We start from the raw sequence: 21,445 nt of genomic DNA, 5'->3' as shown, positions 1-21,445 counted from the left end.
AAGCGCGCTGAACTGATAGTGGGCTTCACCTACATTTCACCTCAGGTCAAGCACGAAAACACCCACCCCCTCTACTTAACATTTAACCATTTAAAGGCACTAACTTGATTATGCCCTATATCATGCTGCAAATATTTGATGTTCGTGGTCTACTGAACTGATATTATTTCAACGTTAAGCTACAAATGTTGCATTTGGAAAGGAGTTTTTACCAGATGTACAATGAGCCCTCTGCTGTTGTATGATAGTACGATTCTATACGATTCTCCCACAGCTAAAATGTTAGCAGATTAATTGTGCAATGTGTAAAAAGTGCAATGAAACACCTTATAGAAAATAATATTGAATCCTTTATAGAGATGATATAAAAACACAAAAGCGTCTCAAGAGGTCATCTAAATCTCAGTTTTGGTACAAAAATATAATATAAAATTAATATTTATTTGAAATGTTAGGCCTATAAGTAATGAATTCATGAATCCCCTTCTGGATTCAATTTATGGGCAGAACTCAGTGAACAGGTTGAGGGTACCTCCACCGCAGCACTCCTCCATCCTTACTGGTGCTGATAATAAACTTGCTGTTGGGGCAGATTTTAAGACTGGTGATGCTGCCGCTGTGCCCGATGCCTACATGTGTCATCTCTCCATTTTCATATGCCCACAACTTCACCAGCTTGTCATCTCCCCCTGCATGAAGAATAATATAACACCTCATCACTTTTCCTCTACCCATAGGCATGGTAAGCAGGGTAGGATTATTTAATTATTTATTTAACTTTAAAACAAAGTAATCTGTTTAAATTCCTTTAAAGGTAAAGGTTACTGAAAAATACAAACTAACATGAGTGAGTCTGGAGTTTGGGTTATAAACTGCAGAATGAACTGAAATAATAATAATAAAAAACGACAATGCGACACTGAGTCTTCCTCCGCTGTAAGAATTTCAAACATCACAAAACGAAGTCTGCATACCAAGTCTGCTTTGAGAGTTGACATTTTCAATGGGTGCAATGAGTCAGCATGTTCTGAATATAAAAAAAATAACAAATTCCCCATACCTGTCACAAAATGCTTTCCATCAAGGGTGATATGCATGCCATTGATGGCACCTGAGAGAGATCCCTCCAACATCCGGATGGCAGACCCATCATAGACTTCCCAATAAGCAATCTACCAAGAGACACAGCATACAACAGTCACAAATACATACAAACTTAAAATTGCATGTTTCTGTATCACACACTCTGTAGCACTCTCCAGTATAAACTACTACAATGCCGAGTAATGTTTTATAGTTGAATGTCAGTCATTTCCTTTAACTGATATGCAGATCCACTCCGGAGGTGTAGGTGCATGTGAATGCTAATCATTGGTCTGTTTTGTTAATGTCAATTTACTTTTCAGTGTTTCCTCTATTTGAAATAAGGGGGTATATGGTGTGTGTCATTTAACAACAAGAGAAAACCTATTTTTGGACTGCAAACGGCAACCATCAGTTTGTCCTAATAAGTTCTCCAAATGCAAATGAAAGCCGGATGTGTCTGTCAAACAAAACATGATATCAGCGCATAAGAACATCTTTATGCCTGTGAACACACGCGTGATTGTCTCATGGGCTGGCAGCTGTCTCATTCTGACGCTGGCCTCCTATCACAATTGTTATTTGAAGTTATTTTTAGACAAAACTCAACTTGCATTCAAAACACAGGTCCTGTATCTTAGTTGGCGGCTATCTTTGTAATTACGAGCACAAAATATGTGGGACATGGAGTTTCAGTCTTACTTGCTTGCTGACACAGCGGCTTTCCCATCCACATAGGCATAATAAAGCCACAACAGCTTTGGGACATTGACCTTATGTTTATCTATAATGTTATTATAGATATTAATTTTGAGGTTACATAAACAGGGTGAGTATTGAGGAGGGGGACATTAGCACACATGACTGTCATCTACCTTCCTGTCTGTGCCACTGGTGATGATCTGATACTCTTCAGGATGGTAGCAGACTGTTTTGAACAAAGTGTTGGCCAGCACCATTTGATTTCTGACAAAACGCCTGCAGGGACAGAAATGATATCAATTATGAGACACAATCAGCATAGAGTATACTGAATCTATGATTTTTCCTCAACAGTTCAACTACAATACACGTGAATGGTACCAGCACCAAGATCACAGGTTCAGTTACTACAAAATTGCTTTAATCTTCCACACAGCTTGACATGACATGATCGTGGAAGAATTTGTAAATTAATTGCACTGTACAACACTAGTATGTACTTATGACATCAATTTGTCCAAGTTATCAAATTCCTTTTTACACCTGTCATTACACTCACACTAGATCCCAGATGACACAGGCACCATCGGAGCTGGCGGTGACACACTCCTTGTCATTGCTCTTGATCTTAATACAATTGATTGAAGCTTTATGCTCCTTCATGGTCTCCAGCAGTGAGTGCGAATCTGCCAGAATCTCCCACACTCGAACCTCAAAAAGACAAAGACAAAAGAGACAGAGACACCCATTAATCAGTTTAGACTATGCACTTTAATACAATATGTTGTTTACATTATCACATAATTGTGAGGGTCAATCACAATGAAACAATCTAAGATTTTCAAAAACAGTCCACAAACAATTGCAATGAGGTACTGTACTAGCCTAGTATGCAGATAAAGTAGGAGTTATGCATAGCGTCATAATACTTCAGAGCCTTCAGTAGCATTTCAAAGCTAAACAGACTGCACTTACAGAGTGCAAAACTCATTAACACAATGGCATCACATTTTCAATAAAATCGTAACATCTGGCCGCAGACAGCCTCACCTGTCCTTCACCACCCCCACTGACGATCCTGCTATTGTCCCTGGTGATAGCAATGGCAGTTACCCCGATTGTGTGGGCGTTGTGCACTGTCAACTTCAGCTGCCCAGTTTCAGGTGTGAAGCCACGAATCTTGCCATCACTCCAGGCTAGAGGGTAATATTCCACCATGTAACTCACCAGCATGTAAGTATTTGTTTGTTCAACACAGGTAATGTTAGACACTAGACTAAACTGGACATGAATTGACATTCTAACCAACAAATATTCTCATATTCATATGCTTCTTATGGCAATAACTGGAAGTGACAGACATAACTCTAGCTGACTGCTGAAAGGTCTTGGGGATAAGGAACCTACCACTCATAATGCTTTTGCCATCTGGTGTGAAACTGATGGCATTGCAAGTCATGTTGGGTACAGAGATCCGCAGCATCTCTTTGGAAGTCTCGGTGTGCCACACTCTGATGTTGTTCTCTGAGCAGGTGGCAAAGAGCTCAGAGGAGCCACTAAGAAATATGTAACAGTTTACCCCATAATTAGTCATTACTTTCACAACTACTTCTGCATTGCATGGCAGTATTGGTATCACCCAGGCTGGTTGAACCCAGACAAATCTGTGAGTGCATTTCAATTAGCTCGTCCATCAATTCCTCAATTCACAGCGATTTCCAAATCACCAAAAACCCAGGAACCTATCAAGCACTTATCTGGTGTGGGATTTATCTGATAACAACCAAAGGGGTAGGGTTACAGGCTCTTTGGACACTACCAATGGCTCCACTAATGGCAACAGTGTTACACAGACATATATGCTTTGGAAATGAGTAAAATAACTGCATTAAAAAACCTTTGTTTATAAGAGATGTATGCTATACTTGAAAAGATGGTAAGAGTTTAATGTACCATGTTAAGTTTCATTTCACTTCTGGTTACACCCCTTAGAAATCAGAAGTGAACAAAGCGTTCCTAGACTCTTTACTTGTGCCATTTCCCTGAGGGATTGACCAAAGACGATGAGTATCTCTTAAAAATTCTGTTGGCTGGAGAGAAAAAGGCTATCACTAAATACTGGCTTCAGAAAGACGCTCCTACCATGGAGGGTACCTTTGTTGGTATTGTGAAACATTTACACCTCCTTGAGCAGATGACATATTCCATTAGGCTCCAAAGAGAGATTGGAGAGAAAAGATGGGGGAAATGGTCCATTTACGTAAATGTCCTAGAACTGTGAATGTAGGCTAATTAACCATGCCTGACTGACTACCACTTGTATACTTTATCTTTATGACCTCATGTTGCTATATTTTCTGTTTTTTTGTTTGTTTTTTCTTGTAGCTCTGTATGCCTGTTTCTTTTTCTTTCCTTCATTTAACAATCTACTGTTATTGTGAAAAAACATCATAAATAAAATGTTACAAAAAAAAAAGCATTCCTAGACAAATTCTCTATCTCAACTGAGATTTGAGAATCAGTCTGGTGCCAGCCAGGCTAGGAATCCCCACTGTGCAGTTCTGCAACAACACCATGGCACAAACATGGCGTATTGCCTTATCAAAGACACAAACCCAACCCAAGCATCCCAGGCCAACTCCCCTGGCTCCCCAGCTATATCTTGCAATGAAAACCCTTCTACCTGCACCTGTGGGTATGTCGCTATTCTGTCCCACAGCACCCTCTTGTGGTAAAAAAAAGGCTTTATTTTAGAAAACAGCCTAGACATCACCAATTGAATACGTCAAAAATAATGCAAAAGACACTCACTAGGGGAAAGCAACATCCCACACAGCACTGCTGTGGCTGGTGACAATGAGCTTTTCCTTGAAGTCCACGTAGTTGAAGCGGTAAATCTGAGAGGCCTCGGTGCCCACAAAGAACTGCTGGCCCTCACCCCGCAGGGTGACAGAGGTCACCCCTCCTTCCAGCTGCACCTGTCTGAAAGAGGTGGGCAAGTCAGGCCACACACTTTTCAGATTCAGATATATATGATGAGCTCAATGAATGACCACTTAACTCTGCAGTTCTGACTAGTACTTCATGACCTAAGTCAGAAAATGTAGGTGACATTAACTATGAAAAAGACTGATAGGTCCTGAGCATAAAAGGGCAACTATTCTAGTGCAACAAGGCTATAGTCAAATGCCTTGATAACGGCGGTCATGATCCAATGACCTAGTACTTACTTCAATGTTTTAAAGTTGGATTCAGAGCACAGGGTTAATATGCCATCTCCTGACCCAACCAACAAGTCACCTGTTTTCAGTACTTTCATAGCAATCACTCCCTATGAATGAATGAATGAATGAATGAAACCGACTGAATGAATGATGGATTGAACAAAGGAATGAATGAATAAATGACACAAAGTACTAGCTCATAAAAAATCAATACAGATGAATAACATCAATACGGGTAAAAATCTGTCTGAAATCCTATCATAAATCTTCCAATCATCTTACTTTGATGAATTTTTGTTTTACAGGTCCAAAGCTATTGAGAAGTCTGGTCTTCATATTAACTTTTAGTATGTCACCACTGGTTGTGCCACAGTAGAAATAGGCGTCATCATGTTGAATCTGGAAGTGAATTGTTTAAACAGACAAATGGTTTCTGTAGTTGGCAGCAGAGGATGCTGTTCTACTGCTTAATGCAATTCAATCAAAATCCTTAAGACAATCTGGGGGAAAATGATGTACTCACATCAATGGCACCTCATTGATCTCACCTCAATACACTTGACAATCCTCTTCAATTGGCCAGTCTGACACTCTGTTGCACGGATTTTTCTGTTGGCAAGATCTAGTTCCCAAACTCGAATAGTCCCACTAATTGAGGAGGAAATAACAAATTTCGTTGGATGAAGATAACATTGTCTTGAAACCCTATACTTCTGTTTCTCACAACCTGACACATGTCTTACCAGCCAGCAGACGCAAACACATCATCTGTGTTGTTGCAGAACTGCACAGTCAGACAATGGCCTGCACTGTGGGCAGATGCAGGGCTGCCACAGATGGCCTCTTTGGTCTCCACATTCCACACAACCACACTGCAATGACATGTATTTAATTAGTGTATATTGCCCTTAGTAGTACTATTTTCTGTTTTCAGTAGCTTTGTAGTATTGCAACGACTTTGCAAAGGTCATAGCACAGTCTTTCTAAATGTAACAACTAACGTTAAACTGTGAACAGTCTCCAGGCTTACGTGCTGTCATCTTGGCCTCCAAGAGTTACTAGGTACTTATCACGCGGAGAAAATGCTATTGCTTCAACTTTGGCCTTGTGCAATTGAAGACGAGCATGAATACATTTCTTTGAAAAGTCCCAGATAATGACATCTGCCTAGAGAACAGAAAAAAACGACATCAACTAAACCAACATTTATAGAGGGAGAGCAGATAGCTAACAAACGTTCAGAAAAAGTCCTGTTGGCAAATTTGAGGAAAAGTTGGTCAACTGGCTATTTCACACAATTTGAGGGTGCTGAATTCAAATATTTTGTTTACCAAGCTCAATTTTGAGTTTTAAGCTTGCTAATTAGCATAATTCACATACTTTTTGGTTTTGCCATCAGATATCATAGGAATTTCAAAAAATAAGGCATTATTATACTATTTATGTCAGTGGTCCCCAAACTTTTTCTTCCGAGGGCCAGCTCACTATGCCTGGCTCTAAGAGAGGGCCAGAGACTCGGAGTATATCAGTAACCTTAAATAGCTTAGTGCTGTGAACAACAAACATTTAATCATAGGCTATTGCAATTTAATACCATTGTTAACTGTGTTTATATTGCCATCATGCCATGTAAAATGTAGCTCAAATGAAATAATACTAATAAAAAAGACTTAGCATTCCCAAAAGTATTAGCACGGAGTCCCAAAAGTATAGGCTATTTTATCTAAAATCTTTTTTTTTATCTATCTATCTTTTTTTATCTATTTTACTAAATTGCACTAAGATTTTTAAAAAAAATAGTGTACCCATTTACTAAAACAAGCAGACGATTTGCAAAAACAGAAAGGCTGCAAGATCCACCAAAATGAGCACACAATTTAGTCAATTGAAAATGGGAAAGAGAATGGTACATTTGAAACTCACTGCTCTTCAATGAACACTAAAAACTGTGGGGCTAGTAAATCTAAGTCTACGATGAGTATAGGATTAAAATGTTTCTGTTTCAAATGAAAATTAGCTTACTTTCAGGTAGGCCACTAGCCTATTTCTCGCAGGAGCAAACTTTGTTGCAGCTGACTGTCCAAATATAACTGCTCACTGCCCAGAATGCAGCACAGTCTCACACCTGCTGGCGAATAAGGATTCTTTCAGGTTTTTGAAAGGCCGGTCCCATGGGCGGATTATGAACTTTCGGGCCCCTGGGCCCAGATGTATTAAGGGCCCCCCACTAATTGTCGTATATGTGGGAGGGGGGGTTTGGGGGTCCTCCCCCAGAAAATGTTTAATTTGTTTGATGTGATTTCCTGTATTCTGGTGCATTTGGGGGATGGCCAAAACTAAATTCAATCAGATTCATAGCCTACAGTACATCCTGATTTGTTGATATTGAGGCAATGATTCCATGCAAAGGCTTGGGCTTCAGGGCCCCCTCACCACTTGGGCCCCTGGGCCTGGGCCCGGTAGGCCCGTGCAGTAATAGTCCATGAGCCACAGGGGGTCGTCACTACCACTTGGGGGGGCAAATTCTCACTATATTTTTCTGAAGGCTACATATCTCTGTAGTATAAAATGGTATGATAGCAAGTTGGATCTTGTAGCTTTGTGGCTGTACAGGCCTTCAAAGTTGACCTCTGATTTGAAAAAAGTAAATTCCGCCTATTGTCTTTTTTTTGTTAAACTACTCATAAGAGCCCAGAAAATAATCCAAATCTTATTATTACTGATGCATTTGTGGTGTTTGATGTTGGCATACATATTTTGACTCATTATGTGATTTTGCTCTTCATTTTGGTTGATAAAATTCAAGATTTATGTGCAAAAAAAAAGCTAATTTGAGTTTTCAGAGCAACATGTTATGGCAATGCCTGAATGCAGACCTTATTGATCATTACTATTCTACCTTCCTTACTTTCAATTGCGAGTTGAAATTAATGTTAAATGATGACATACATAGGTCTGCAGTACAAATGTTTTTTAAATTGTAGCTGAAACGAGTACAAAGGATCTTTAATTTATTCATCGAATTCATCATCGTCAGAACAGCAGCACAGAGGATGCCTTCTCTATGGCACTTCACTCTGCCCTGTCCCACCTTGACAATAGCAACACCCAGAGCCATATAAAGGTAGAGTTGCGACAACTCGCAACTCGCTCCACGCTAATGTTCCATTTTTTCAACAATGGCGGCTAATGGAAGCCTCAAATAGTTCCCAAAATTTAACAATTTATAATAGCAGCAGTGCAGTTACAGACTGTTTGTAGCCAACATTTCAGACTCAGATTTACATTATTGGCTCATCCGAATAATAATAATAATAATAATAACAGTAACAACAGTAGGCTAATAGTAGTAAAGTAATAGTATTAATAACCTAATTATAATAATAAACTATTTATGTATCGACTATGACAGCTTTTCTGCTGCTCAGTTTTGATCAGTTCCTTATCAAATAAATTAAAAGAGGCTAAAGCCCAATAAATGTGCCACACATAATAACCTAATATAAGATAAACCTTGCCTATACCATTTCAAATAGGCAGCACTAGGCAACACCACCGAGCGAGCTGTCATTAAGTTTTTGCGTTTTGTAGCCTACAACTTTTATGGCGTGGCGTGTCTTGGGCATTTAGCTTTACCATCATGTCAACATAGTTGTAGCGTTATCGCCAATGCTCATCTAGGCTATGGATTTAAGTGGTTTAATTTTAAAAGGGCAGCAAAAGTGGGATAAAAGTGCAACTGCTTCCCCAAAGCAATTCCTCCATAACTGTGGATTTAATCGTTTGATATGTGGATAACTTTCAGTGGAGTAAACACACAAAAGGTAAGATTTTGTTATCACAAAGCTAGCTGGTTTGGTTAAATATGGCAGAAGCATATTTACAGCCAACTTTGTACTTGCAGCAGTGAAACTGAGTTTGTTGTTAACATTGTTGGTAGCGTAAAGCGTTTCCTCAGTTAGGAGCAGGACTTTTTTTTTTTTTGCATTAATTTTCATTGGCAAAAGCTAGCCTAATATGCATGAGAGAACCTAGATTTGAGGGAGCTGCAGCTGTTAGCATCAACACGGTCATATTAACACAGCAGGGCACACTAGCCCAGTGATGAAGGATCGTGTAAAATCCCCATCCCCAGGCCACAGTCTGAATCTCAAGCTCTTTAGCCTAGCATCTTAATGCTGTTCACAGCACGGTGAATGACAAACGATGACAAAATGCTGTTCATGTTTGTGAGTTCATAGCCTGGTTATTTATCGAAGGACTTACATGTCACTTTTTATATTTTATTATGATCACTCGCATTACCATGGGGTTACTAAATAGGTAGGCCTAATGCTACGGTTAACTTAGAATGCCCACCATTACACTGGAGATGTTAAAAAACGTTTAAACTTTTTTTTATTCTCCCGCGACGATATAGGCTTGGCTAGGTAATTCACTCATTAGCTCAGATCAGTGACTACCAGAGGAAACGGGGTAGAAAACTCAATCAACTAATGTTTAGACTAGCTGTGTTACAGTTTTCTCGTTGCAAAATCAAAATTTCACAGGAGCTCCATACGCTTTTGTAGGCTACACGCAGTCTCAAAAACACTGTTTACAGCTTTTCGAGTCACTGTATGAGGTCATTTATTTTGTATAGCGATAATTTAGATACACTTATGGGGTGGGTGCAATTGCGTTTTCTAAAGAATCTCCTGTCTTGATTTTGTACAGAAAAATATCAAGTGACACATACGTAAAAGGGCGGAAAAAAAGGTCACCTTATATAGCAGGCTAAGATAAGGTCTGGAATTTAATTGAATATTGTTGTAATGGTAGGATAACTACATAGTTTACACAATAATTACACTGTGTTATAAATATTGTATATCAATGCATTTATTGACTGTCAATTACCCAAAATGGGTGGCTCGTCTATCATTGAACAGTAGCCTATTTAATGCATTCTAATCCATTGTCAATCACTTCCGGGAACTATTTGAAGTTTACATGAACCACGTGACCTTAACGAATTTTGAACACCCATTGTCGCAACTCTACCTTTATATGGCTCTGGCAACACCTATGTAAGAATGCTGTTCATTGACTTCAGCTCAGCGTTCAACACCATCATCCCCTCCAAACTGATCACCAAACTCAGTGAATTGGGCATCAATACCTCCTTCTGTAACTGGATTCTGGACTACTTGTATTGCATTCATTGTGTCTACACTTGAAATAAATAAGTTTTTTTTTTTTTTATCACATACACATATATTGGTAGATGTTTTTTATTTACCTTGACATGTTTCGACATATACTTCCATCTTCATCAGAAGTAACAACATCAGCTGATAAAAACGCGTCACACTACTCCACTGTGTGACCTTCAGATGAAGACGGAAGTATATGTCGAAACATGTCAAGGTAAAGAAAAAACATCTACCAATATATGTGTCTGTGATAAAAGAAAAACCAAACTTATGGATTCTGGACTTCCCAACCAACAGACCTGAGTCTGTTAGGTTAGATAATCGCACCTCCTCAACCATCGAACACCAGTGTACCACAGGGATGTGTGTTGAGCCCTCTCCTCTACTCCCTCTTCACATACGACTGCACACCTGTACATGGCTCTAACACCATTGTCAAGTTTGCAGATGACACTACGGTGATTGGGCTCATCAGCAATAACGATGAGACGGCCTACAGGGAGGAGGTCCAGCACCTAACATTGTGGTGCACTGATAACAACCTGGCTCTCAACACCAAGAAGACCAAAAAGCTCATTGTGGACTTCAGGAAGTCTAAAGCTAGCACACGCACACCCATTCTCAACATCGAGAGCATCCTCACCAACTGTGTCACAGTTTGGTATGGCAACTGCTCTCCACGACCGGATAGCACTGCAGAGGGTGGTGAAAACTGCCCAACACATCACCGGTTCCTCACTTCCCTCCATCGAGGCCATCCAGGGCAAGCGATGCTTGCGTAAGGCACGCATCATCAAAGACTGTTCTCACCCCAACCACAGACTGTTCACCCCACTCCCCTCGGGGGCGTTACAGGTCTCTCGCATCGAACCAGCAGGTTCAGAGGAAGCTTCTTTCCTACGGCTGTCACCCTACTAAACTCTAGCTCTGCATCCCGGTGACATCCAACAAACTAAGCCCCCATCACCCCCCCCCCCACCTGATGCCTCCTTGCCTGTGCCTGTTGAGGTGTCCACGACCATGGCAACCTTGACAGGGACAACAAGGAGACTTAGCCTGTATTCTGTTATTCATTGTTGTACCATCTACAATAAATCATCATCTAATCGCCCGATCCTGATCCAGCCGTCAAAGCTTTATTGACCATCTTCAATACAGACATCAGAACTAAAACACAACGCAAAACGATCGTGAATCCAACAGTTGAGACATTGTTATTGACTTTCTGGACCAGAGACATTCCATCAATGATTGTTGCTGTATTATATTTATCTGGAAGATTATCTGATAGTGATGCAAGTTTCTGCAAATGCTTTGCAAGTGCTGCTTTAGAGGTTTTCCTTGGGGTCCCCTCAGGTGTCGCCAATGACCATGGTTAAGGTCCAAGAGGGTGACAAAAGACTTATCTCATGTCCAGTCTTTAACATGATGGTCTTGCCATGTGCCTGTGTTTTCTTTTTTGACTCATGCTCGTAAATGTCTTTAATTTTTGCTTTGTCAATGTATCATGGAATTTGTGCTTAGGTGTATCTGACTCCAGCCTCTATGTCATGATCTTTGCCTGTAGTATGAGCCTGAATCAGATCATCCCTAACCTCTTGTGTTGCTTTGCCTGCTGTAGATATGCAAATGAACTCATGTTCCTCTGAAAATGGATTGATCCAATTTCAGTTGCTGTCTCATCAGATCTAACTGTGTAGAATTTTTAAAACTGTTGTAAATGTATGTACTTGTAGATCAAGTCTTGAAAATAGTTATTTCTTTTCAATGGAAATTATTTTAACATCAGATGAAACACAATTTTAAGTATGATAATAATAATAATAATAATAATAATAATTGTACATAATGATAACAATGTTAAAAGTATGAATATTTTCACCAACCAGTTCATCTACATCTCATTCCCACATTCTTACTAGTCAAAAGTACAACTGAAATGTATAATGTATATCATTTTAGCACCTGTGATGCAATTACCATAATTTCCCAACTATTAGCTGCAGCTTATACATTGATTTTGCAAAATTTCTTCAGCTATGAGGTTAATACACAGGGGCAGTTAATATGGTATATGGTTTTGTTTCTTTAAACTTGCATAAAACACTGTCCTGTGGCTTATACACAATACGGCTAATACACAGGAAATTACTGTATGTATTTCATGTGCCCTGGCCATTATAAAATTATAATATTTATGTTAAGCTGGGTACATGTGGTGATGTGAACAATTTTCATATGGTATTCCTTGAATGTAAAGGTAATATGTGATTGGTAATCATGATGTTTTGATCTCTTGGAATATCTCTTATAGGTAGTTTCAATAAAATACTAATTTACTGAATTTTGGGGTGTTTCTGAATAGTACATTTACAAATAGTAAATAGCATAGCAATGCAGACCTATGTAATCATTGTATTTCAAGTCTCTGCTGGGAGGTAGGAAGGTATAAATACATTGATTAATGAGGTAGTGGCCATTTCAATTAGTGCTGCAACACGCTGTGTCTCTGAAAACGTAGATATGATCATTATTATACATAAATCATTTTATCAACCAAATCATTTTATCAACCAAAATGAGGGGCAAAATCACATAATGATTCAAAATATGTATGCCAACATCAAACACCACATATGCATCAGTAATAATGAGGTTTGGATTATTTTCTGGGCTCTTATGAGTGGTTTAACAAAAAAAGACAATAGGCGGAATGTACTTTTTTCAAATCAGAATTCAACTTTGAAGGCCTGTACAGCCACAAAGCTACAAGATCCAACTTGCTATCATACCATTTTATACTCCAGAGATATGTAGCTTTCAGAAAAATATAGTGAGAATTTGCCCCCCCAAGTGGTAGTGACCCCTTTTTGGGCCTGTGGCTCATGGACTATAATCCATCCCTGGCCAGTCCGTACCGAGACATCATCCTTGAATGTCTGATGAAATCATGCTGTGAGGTTGTGCCCGATCTAGAAGTATTTGGGCTTACATCTTCCTTTCATTTAGTGTTTGCTGTTTTATTGGTAGTTCACTGACCAGGAGCACACATTCTGAAGCATCTGTTGCAGACTGCTATTCATTGAGCGAGTCAGCGCGCCTCATTTTGATGATTTGATGTTAGGCGACTCTTTTCTTTCAGGTTATCTTTGAATGGCTACTCGGATCCGTAGGAACAACTCTAGTGCCATCATGTGGAAAGGATATACAATTGCAGTTCATAGTTCTTATTACTGTAGGCTACTTATTCCATTTATAATCACTATCACTTCCTACTACAGAATTAGTGGGGTAGTCTGTTTGACTCACGAATGCAATTATAGGCCTATAATCGCTTTTGGTTTATTGATTAGATTATCACCCAAAGTGCGCGGTTTCAAGGTTTCCTACTGTGCAGCTGAATCACATGCTGTAACCACCCAGATAGCAAAATCAGATTGGCAGCAAGCGGACCGCTGGTGGTAGGCCTATACCGCCGCATGGCGTGCCACTTGTGGTCTGCCGTTGGACCACCATCTCTTCAGAGGTGTAGAAGTCCTACCATGTATTGGTTCTATCTGTGCACTTAACACAGGCGATTTTACAAATTAGCTCATCTACCTGTCTGAGGAGTTGTACCTGGTTTATTAAATGGTTGAAGTAAATAGGCCTAGCCTATGTGTCAGCACTTTCTGAAGCCGGACTTTTACACCTTTTTAGCTTAATATGCAGGTTTTTAAAGCTTAATTTACCTAAACTTAACAGCTTCGGAGTCATTGGAGTCAGTGAGAGGAAAAAAAACACCCTTGCAACTTTTCGGGGCCAGGCCAACGGCCTCAGTGTCAGGAAGTAGCCTATAACGAAAGTGTAACAATTGCTTTACTGCATTTAAATACACATACACGGCAGGCACCGACTAGAACAAGGTAGCGATGGAGTTTCTCAGACATTCATCATGACAGAGCCAGTGAAAAAGAAGCAAAAACAGAAATGGCCAATACTGTTTCTCTTTAAAGCCCCTTGCTATCTGAATGCACAACTGAAAGGACGGCTTAGAGCAGTGGTCCCCAAACTTTTTCTTCCGAGGGCCAGCTCACTATGCCTGGCTCTAAGAGAGGGCCAGAGATTCGGAGTATATTAGTAAACATAAATAGCTTAGTGCTGTGAACAACAGCAGTCTACCTTAGTTGAATATTCCATTACATTTAATCATAGGCTACTGCAATTTAATACCATTATTAGCTGTGTTTATATTGCCATCATGCCATATCAGTGTAAAATGTAGCTCAAATGAAATAATACTAATAAAAAAGACTTTAACATTCCAAAAAAGTATTAGCAGGGAGTCCCAAAAGTGTATTTTATCCAAAATGTGTGAACTCTGAACTCTGTGTATTTGCATACACAGCTCAAGTTAATGAACAAGCAATATCCTACAAATAATTTGAAGTTCTCAAACTATGAGAGTTTTATGAAGTGCAGGCAAAAAACAACTGAAATGACCACTTTCACTCACCTGATGAGAACTTGTGAATTTGTATGAACATTTGAACGAGTGAATAAAAAATAGAAATAATTATCCCAGAAAGTCCCAGAAATATGTTTTGACTTAGTTAGTTATTAAAAATGAATTGATACACTTCTAGAATACTTTGAGCTCTAATGCAGTCAGCCTCTTGCATTGTTTGCAGGTAGGCCTACGTTTCATTCCGTTTTCGATGGCAAACGCAAAACAGCGCCAAAACAACCACCAGTGGACAAAAAGAGTATTACATGTGTACTGTTAAGACTCGTCATAGAGAATGAATGGGGGAAATTACGGAAGTTATAGTTTGACGATGTCGTACTCCCATGCGGGCCAGATGCTATATACCGCGGACATGTTTTGGGGGGCCACCCAAAATGAGGTGGAGGGCCGTAGTTTGGGGACCACTGCTTTATGTTGTAGGACAGGACAGGAATTACCCCAATGACCCTCAAGTGAAGTGAAATGAAAATAAGTTAAAATTAAAATATTAATTAAAATAATAGCTAAAATTCAGTATGACGTTTAGAAGGCAGCCGTGGCTTACTGGTTAGCACTTTGGATCTATAACCAGAGGGCTGCCGGTTCGAACCCCGACCAGTAGGCACGGCTGAAGTGCCCTTGAGCAAGGCACCTACACTGCTCCCCGAGTGCTGCTGTTGTTGCAGGCAGCTCACTGTGCCGGGATTTCTGTGTGCTGAGTGTGTTTCACTAATTCACGGATTGGGATAAATGCAGAGACCAAATTTCCCTCACGGGATCAAAAGAGTATATATACTTATACTAGAAACAAAATAGATTCCTTGATAATATCGATAGAATAGTAGGTGACTGCTCATTCTTCTGTAGAAAGTCCTTTGTCACTAACTATTATGAACAGTTGTCAGTCTTTACAGAGGATTTACACTGTATTTTTTTTTACTGTAAAGGCGACTGTGCTTGCCTAGTTAAAACATCTCACTGGTGCTCTTTCCTATCATTCAAATTCCAGCCATGCAGAAAAATGGAAGAATGTGCATGTTTGAGGAGTGCTGAAGAGTGCTATGGAGATTGCATTATTTGCGAAAAATTTAGACCAGATATCCTTTATAGTGCAACAAAAAGAAACATTCTCCAGTGCATCATTACTGCATATGATGCTGAAAGGGAAGTGGACCTAGGACAAATCCTCAGCCAAAGATCCTTGATTACTAGCAAGATAGAGCAACGTAATTCGTTACTATGGGAGCAAAATGGGACAGTTCCGGTCTGCTGTCACCTTACTTCACTAAATAAACTTTCTCTTAATAAGCAATTATAACAGATAAACATAATTGTGTTCACAATATCATTGTCTATAATCATGTATGATACCAATGAATCATTATTTAGGACATGATATAAATAATTTAATTAGTCATGTGTACCGAAGCTAGCTAGCTAGCTAAGCTAGCTTAAAACGCCATACAAGTGGATGGGAGTAGCTATGGCAATACAGATATCGCTAACAAGTGACTAGTAGTTGAAGGATTCCCTCGCTTAAACTTAATATACTGTTCCAAATTCGCTTGAGTACAAACTATCCACTTTAACTAATGTCAGTAATGTTATTCAGCTAGTTGTCATTTCAAAGAAATTACACTTCTCCGTTTAAAATGTTACCTTAGCTAAGAGGCTAGCTGGCATGCTAACAACTGGACAGTAACTGGCAGCAGCATGGTCTGATATTAAGTTATTTTATTACAAATCCGAACACTAAAAAATTACACTTTTAGGCTTGAAATGATCCCAAACACTTACAGATTATGACAAAATGTTCCAAAAAACCCTCAACAAATCCAGAAAGACATAATGACCAATTTATTGGTAAAATTCCACAAGTCTCCATTGACATTAGTGCAGCGAGGGTTTACTCTAGTCTGCATAAAGGGGGATTGTCCCCCCTCCCCCTTGCAATAATCGAACGCGGAAATTGTCGAACGTTTGCACCTCTCCCTCCGCTTTAACCCTCTCTGCCTCAGCTATGAACTGATTAATGTCCCTGTACTGTAGCTATTGCAGATAGCGATGGTTATTTGTGAAGTGAAAATAAGTCTATCCTAACTCAAGTGCTGTCTAGCATTGTGGAATGTCCAGTAGTGATCACTGCAAAAACTGCTCATTCAACACTGGTAATAGATGCTCAAGATCTAGTTATGTCTTTAGGACACCCATCTGACTGCAGCACATTTAAGAAGTATGCAGGAAAGTTTGTAAGAAACTTTTGTATTGTTATTTGGTATTTTTTATGTGGTAGCAAATGATGTTAACATTCAAAGAAATATACCTAATATAGGAATGCACACAGATATTGCAACAGATAATGGTGTAGGCCTATCTGATTAAGACCTGAGTGGTTGAAACGTACTTATTAAATTACACTGGGATCAAAGAAGACTATCTTCACTTTTTTCCCCTTTGCAACTTTCAAAGAAATCCTATAAAGACGGGAAGGCCTAGGGTAGTCTACATCAGATGGCCTAAAGATTAGGCTCTTCTGCATAGCATTAGGTGATTTGCATGCAGTAATTTGAACACTGACCTTGATCTAGTCTACTTTGGCTATTTAAAGGTAATTTATTGCCAAAACACCACACAATTAAGGTTTTGCACCTACATCATAATGTCATGTGACCGTTTGTTTACAACTAGAGTGGTAGGCAAGAATGGTAGGCAAGGCACTGCAGAGAGTGGTAGGCAAGCCTACAACAGTCGGGTTGCATAGGCTACACATAGTTACAAATAGCTTCAAAATTGAAATTTTAATATCAAATATTGACCGGGATGCCGAACCACTTGTGTAGGCCTTAACAGTTGGTTTTACAATAAGAAGCAAAAAGGCGACGAGCGACCGTTTTAGCCTACCTATCCTCCTGGTTGTGGAGGATGATCGTTAGCAGCTGTGAAGTCTTTTATTCTCAAGATAGCCTAATGGTGTAGCCTACTGTCTACCTAAGACGTAGGCTAAAATACAACTATCTACAGTCATCCAAAAATGAATTGCCAGAGACAGGCTATGAAGGGAAAAAGTGCAGCATTTTAAACATGGCAAGATTATTTTTACTGGAACAGTTTGTTCTAATTTGTCTCAAAGTCAAATTCGTGCTTGTGGACATCAATCACCTATCTTCTGTCCTTCTATTTCAAGTTATCATGTGTGTCATTTGATTATATAATCACAACAAATGCTAATAAATGAAAACAGAATAGGCTTTTGTGCTATAGGCTAACGTTACAGGTCACTTAGGCTAACTCCCGTATGTCAAAATAAACTGATTTGATCCTAATAGTTTAGCGATCACACACAACAACTTAACACAGCAACCTCAAACACCACTGTTGAACCTAGGCTACTGCTTCAGTCATGTAAGAAATAAGCAGTTTATGAATTATCTTTACCCATTTAATCAAGTCCACATGACCAAAATAACAACATATTTAAAGGCTGAGCTAGCATAACAGCCTAATATAGGCGATGCTGCAATGGATAACTAATCAAAAGTTTCACACAATTAATGAACTTTATCACTCACATTCTGAGTTTTTCTGGGTGGTTATATATCCATGCAGATCGTCTTGGAATAAGCCATCGCTGTTATATGATATAATATGTTACAGGATTCATGACTAATGCCATTAATGTTATGATGCTGACTGACGCTGGCTATAACAGTAGCTTCTAGGCTACCGTTTTAAAGTCTGCTGAGTCTACTGCCTACCAAAACCTGTCGCTGTTCAGTTGAAGTTAAATGATCAAATATTGTTTGATTTTGTGTCAGCTTTCAGAAGGAAGACATGTTCCTTTCTGGTCAAATTTCACAGCTTCTAAGAAAGGCTATCGTCTTCGTGTAAACCGAGTTTTGAACAGAGAAAAAAAGTTAGGCTACCATTAGGCTACATGCAGGTTCTCCAATACAGATCAATGCACCAAATCAGGGCGATTTTAGCGAAACAACGTTCCTGTGACAGGCTATCAAATATTGAACAATGGGATAACGTTTCATCATCACCTTTATTGATGCCTGAAATGTTGACATTGCTGAAATACAGAGATGTAGCCTACTGAGAGGCAGCTGCAGACAACGATGTTCAATGGGTTCAACTTGTCCCTTGCCTACCAGCTGGATGTAAACAAAGCTATAGAACCTAGAATACGTCACATGAAAAACGTTAATATAAATGAGCTATAACAAACAATAAAGGACTTAATCACACACAAACTACTATTTTACTGACTACAAAAATAATAATTATGTAGGAAGTTTAGAAGTTTAAAACCCAGAATTGACCAAAAGTGCACCAAATTCAACACAAATGACTCAATACACTTGGAGGAGGCCTGCATCCTTTCTTTTCCAGATATTTTAGGATTTGGATATCGTTTCAGTATTGAGTATCAAGATATTTATGGCAGGTATTGTATCGAAGTCATCATTTTGGTATCGTGACAACACTATGCCAGAGCCACTCTGTTTTCTAGATGTTGAGGATCAGAGGCTCTACCACCAATAAGTGATGCTGCTCAATGGCATATTAAAAGAGCACATTATCAAGCTCTAGTATGGAGGCAAGCACACATACCAAATCCAGTGTTACTAGAAGTGAAATGTTTTTTACTTGTCGGTTGTTGCTGACGGTAGATGCAGTTCTGCATTAGGCTTATTCCCGCTATCTAAGTTAATTTGTACTGTAGGATATATTCTGAGTTGAAGGTTATTTGTGCAACTTGTTATTGTGATGAAATGCATTAAACACCACATAAGTGACTCACTATGTTAGCAATAAAAATATGATTGTGTTTTGATTAGAATTTCCGAGTTTATTACATGTTAACAGTAATCATGTTCCCACTAAATACATTAATAAACTATAGTATGGCTTCTTTAATAATGTTCAAACATGTATTTAGAGAACACTTTTATTTCGTTTTAGTGATTACTTTTGAAATCAACCCAATTTAGGGAAAAATAAGCAAAAACATCGCCATTTTATGTTAAAATGCTGATTATACGGCTTAGAACTTAGAATTGAGATTGGTAAACAAAATATTCAGAATCAGCACCCTCAAATTATGTAAGTAAGGTGGTTTACCAAATTTCCCTTTGCTCTACAGCCAAGAGACCCACGGTTAATCAACATACCTTAAATCCCATGAAAGTGACCTGTCCAGATGCCACATATCGCCCACTTTTTGATACAGTGACACAAGAAACATTGTTGGTGTGGCCGTAAAGAATATCCTTCTTATTGGTGAGAAGGCTTTTTATGATGACATTGCACCCAAGGCAGTAAATGAGATGCTCCCTGTCCGGATGTGCAACCATTCCAGAAAATACATGGCCTGGAATGAAGAACAGAGGTAAATTTGGCCTATAACCATTAGTGCTAGCAACTCCTAGCCTATATGAAACATTTATTTTGTTATTTCAAAGGAAAATGGAGGGCTGAGGATTAGCAAAACGGTTAAGTTAACATTTTGACAAATCAGTGTCAGCTAACGTTAGCTAACATTAGATGTCAACGAGTATGGTAGACGTTAAGGTAAGGTTAGCTAACTTCTAGGCGTCAGCCTTCCCATGACCAGTGAATTGTTGTCCCCACTGTAGCTTCTATGCTAGATGAATTTTCACACTCTGCTATCAGATAACTTTAGTGACATGCCCTTAACTTCTAGTTAGAGGAAACAGCTAAGTTAACCCTACTTAAAGTTAGTTAAGTTAACTTTAATACCGAAGTTAACGTTAACTTAGCATAACATTAACGTTAAGTAACGTTAACGTTACTTCTACACAAATGTAATGAAAGTTTAAGAATTTCAAAAAAAAAAAAAAAAAAGATATTTTACCATTAAATCCAATAACAACTTCAAGTTCAAGTTGCGGACAGTCCTCTGTATCTCCAGACATGGTTAATTAGGCAAATATTAATATTTATATTATAGCTATTTGTTTATAACGCTAATCTGATAGAAGACGTTAGATAACAGTTCGCTAATGATAGCTGGGTTAAAATATTATTTGGAGTAAGTTACCATAGCAACAGTGCTGAATCACGTTTTCGGAAGGTCTAGAACAGCATCACTTGCTGCTTCCACAGACAGGCTTGTTCGAGATGAACTGCGTCTAACTTTGTCTGGCCATAGACTGTAGTTCTATCTAGCTTCACTCAACACATTAGCACTATGATACAGTGTGATTGTAAAGTTGTATGGTTCACTGTGTTCAAAGTCGATCTTAATAACCCTCTACATCTCGACCAACTGATGGTTGTTATGGGAAACTTGTTCGCTGTCGTCTAGCGGAAAGTTGTATCGTAACACCCCCAATTATCACCACTTTTGTTCAGAAATTCTAAAACAACGATGTTTTTTTAACACTTCAAAATAACATTTACTAAATGAACCTTACATTTTTCAGTAGCCATAGTTGTGTAGATTTGAAAAAATCTGGTTTGGTTCTTAACGGGGAGGATTTACTGCCTGAAATATCCGATTTTTTTTACCACGCTCGAGTTATAGTGCTGGCCTGATGGGTCGCCTATTTACACCGTTTCAATGGCACATGGGCGGTTAGACCGAGAATTCTCGTTGTGAAATTAAAATTCCACTGGAGCTCCAAGCGGTTGTGTACACGCAGCCTTACAACACTGTTTACAGCTCCTCGAGTCACAGTAAAATGTCATTTTTGGTACATAGCTAATTTAGATACACCTATGTTGTG

At 39.0% G+C, this 21,445-nt stretch overlaps 1 protein-coding gene across 1 annotated transcript; it reads right to left on the bottom strand.

The window, feature by feature from the left end:
- Positions 1-422: 422 nt before the first annotated feature.
- On the bottom strand, positions 423-20,732 carry LOC125296128 (cilia- and flagella-associated protein 52-like). The gene is made up of 14 exons (XM_048245820.1): positions 20,572-20,732; positions 19,868-20,067; positions 6,040-6,176; positions 5,753-5,881; positions 5,558-5,657; positions 5,292-5,408; positions 5,016-5,116; positions 4,597-4,767; positions 3,193-3,341; positions 2,836-2,981; positions 2,345-2,496; positions 1,959-2,061; positions 1,061-1,172; positions 423-689 (listed from the first exon to the last, which is right to left on the bottom strand). Exons 1-14 carry the CDS (start codon positions 20,630-20,632, stop codon positions 511-513), a joined length of 1,857 nt encoding a protein of 618 aa, XP_048101777.1. The 5' UTR covers positions 20,633-20,732; the 3' UTR covers positions 423-510.
- Positions 20,733-21,445: the final 713 nt, after the last annotated feature.

This window comes from Alosa alosa, chromosome 6, assembly GCF_017589495.1.
Source record: "Alosa alosa isolate M-15738 ecotype Scorff River chromosome 6, AALO_Geno_1.1, whole genome shotgun sequence".
NCBI lineage: Eukaryota > Metazoa > Chordata > Actinopteri > Clupeiformes > Clupeidae > Alosa > Alosa alosa.
This window is presented reverse-complemented; position numbering and strand designations above follow the sequence as displayed.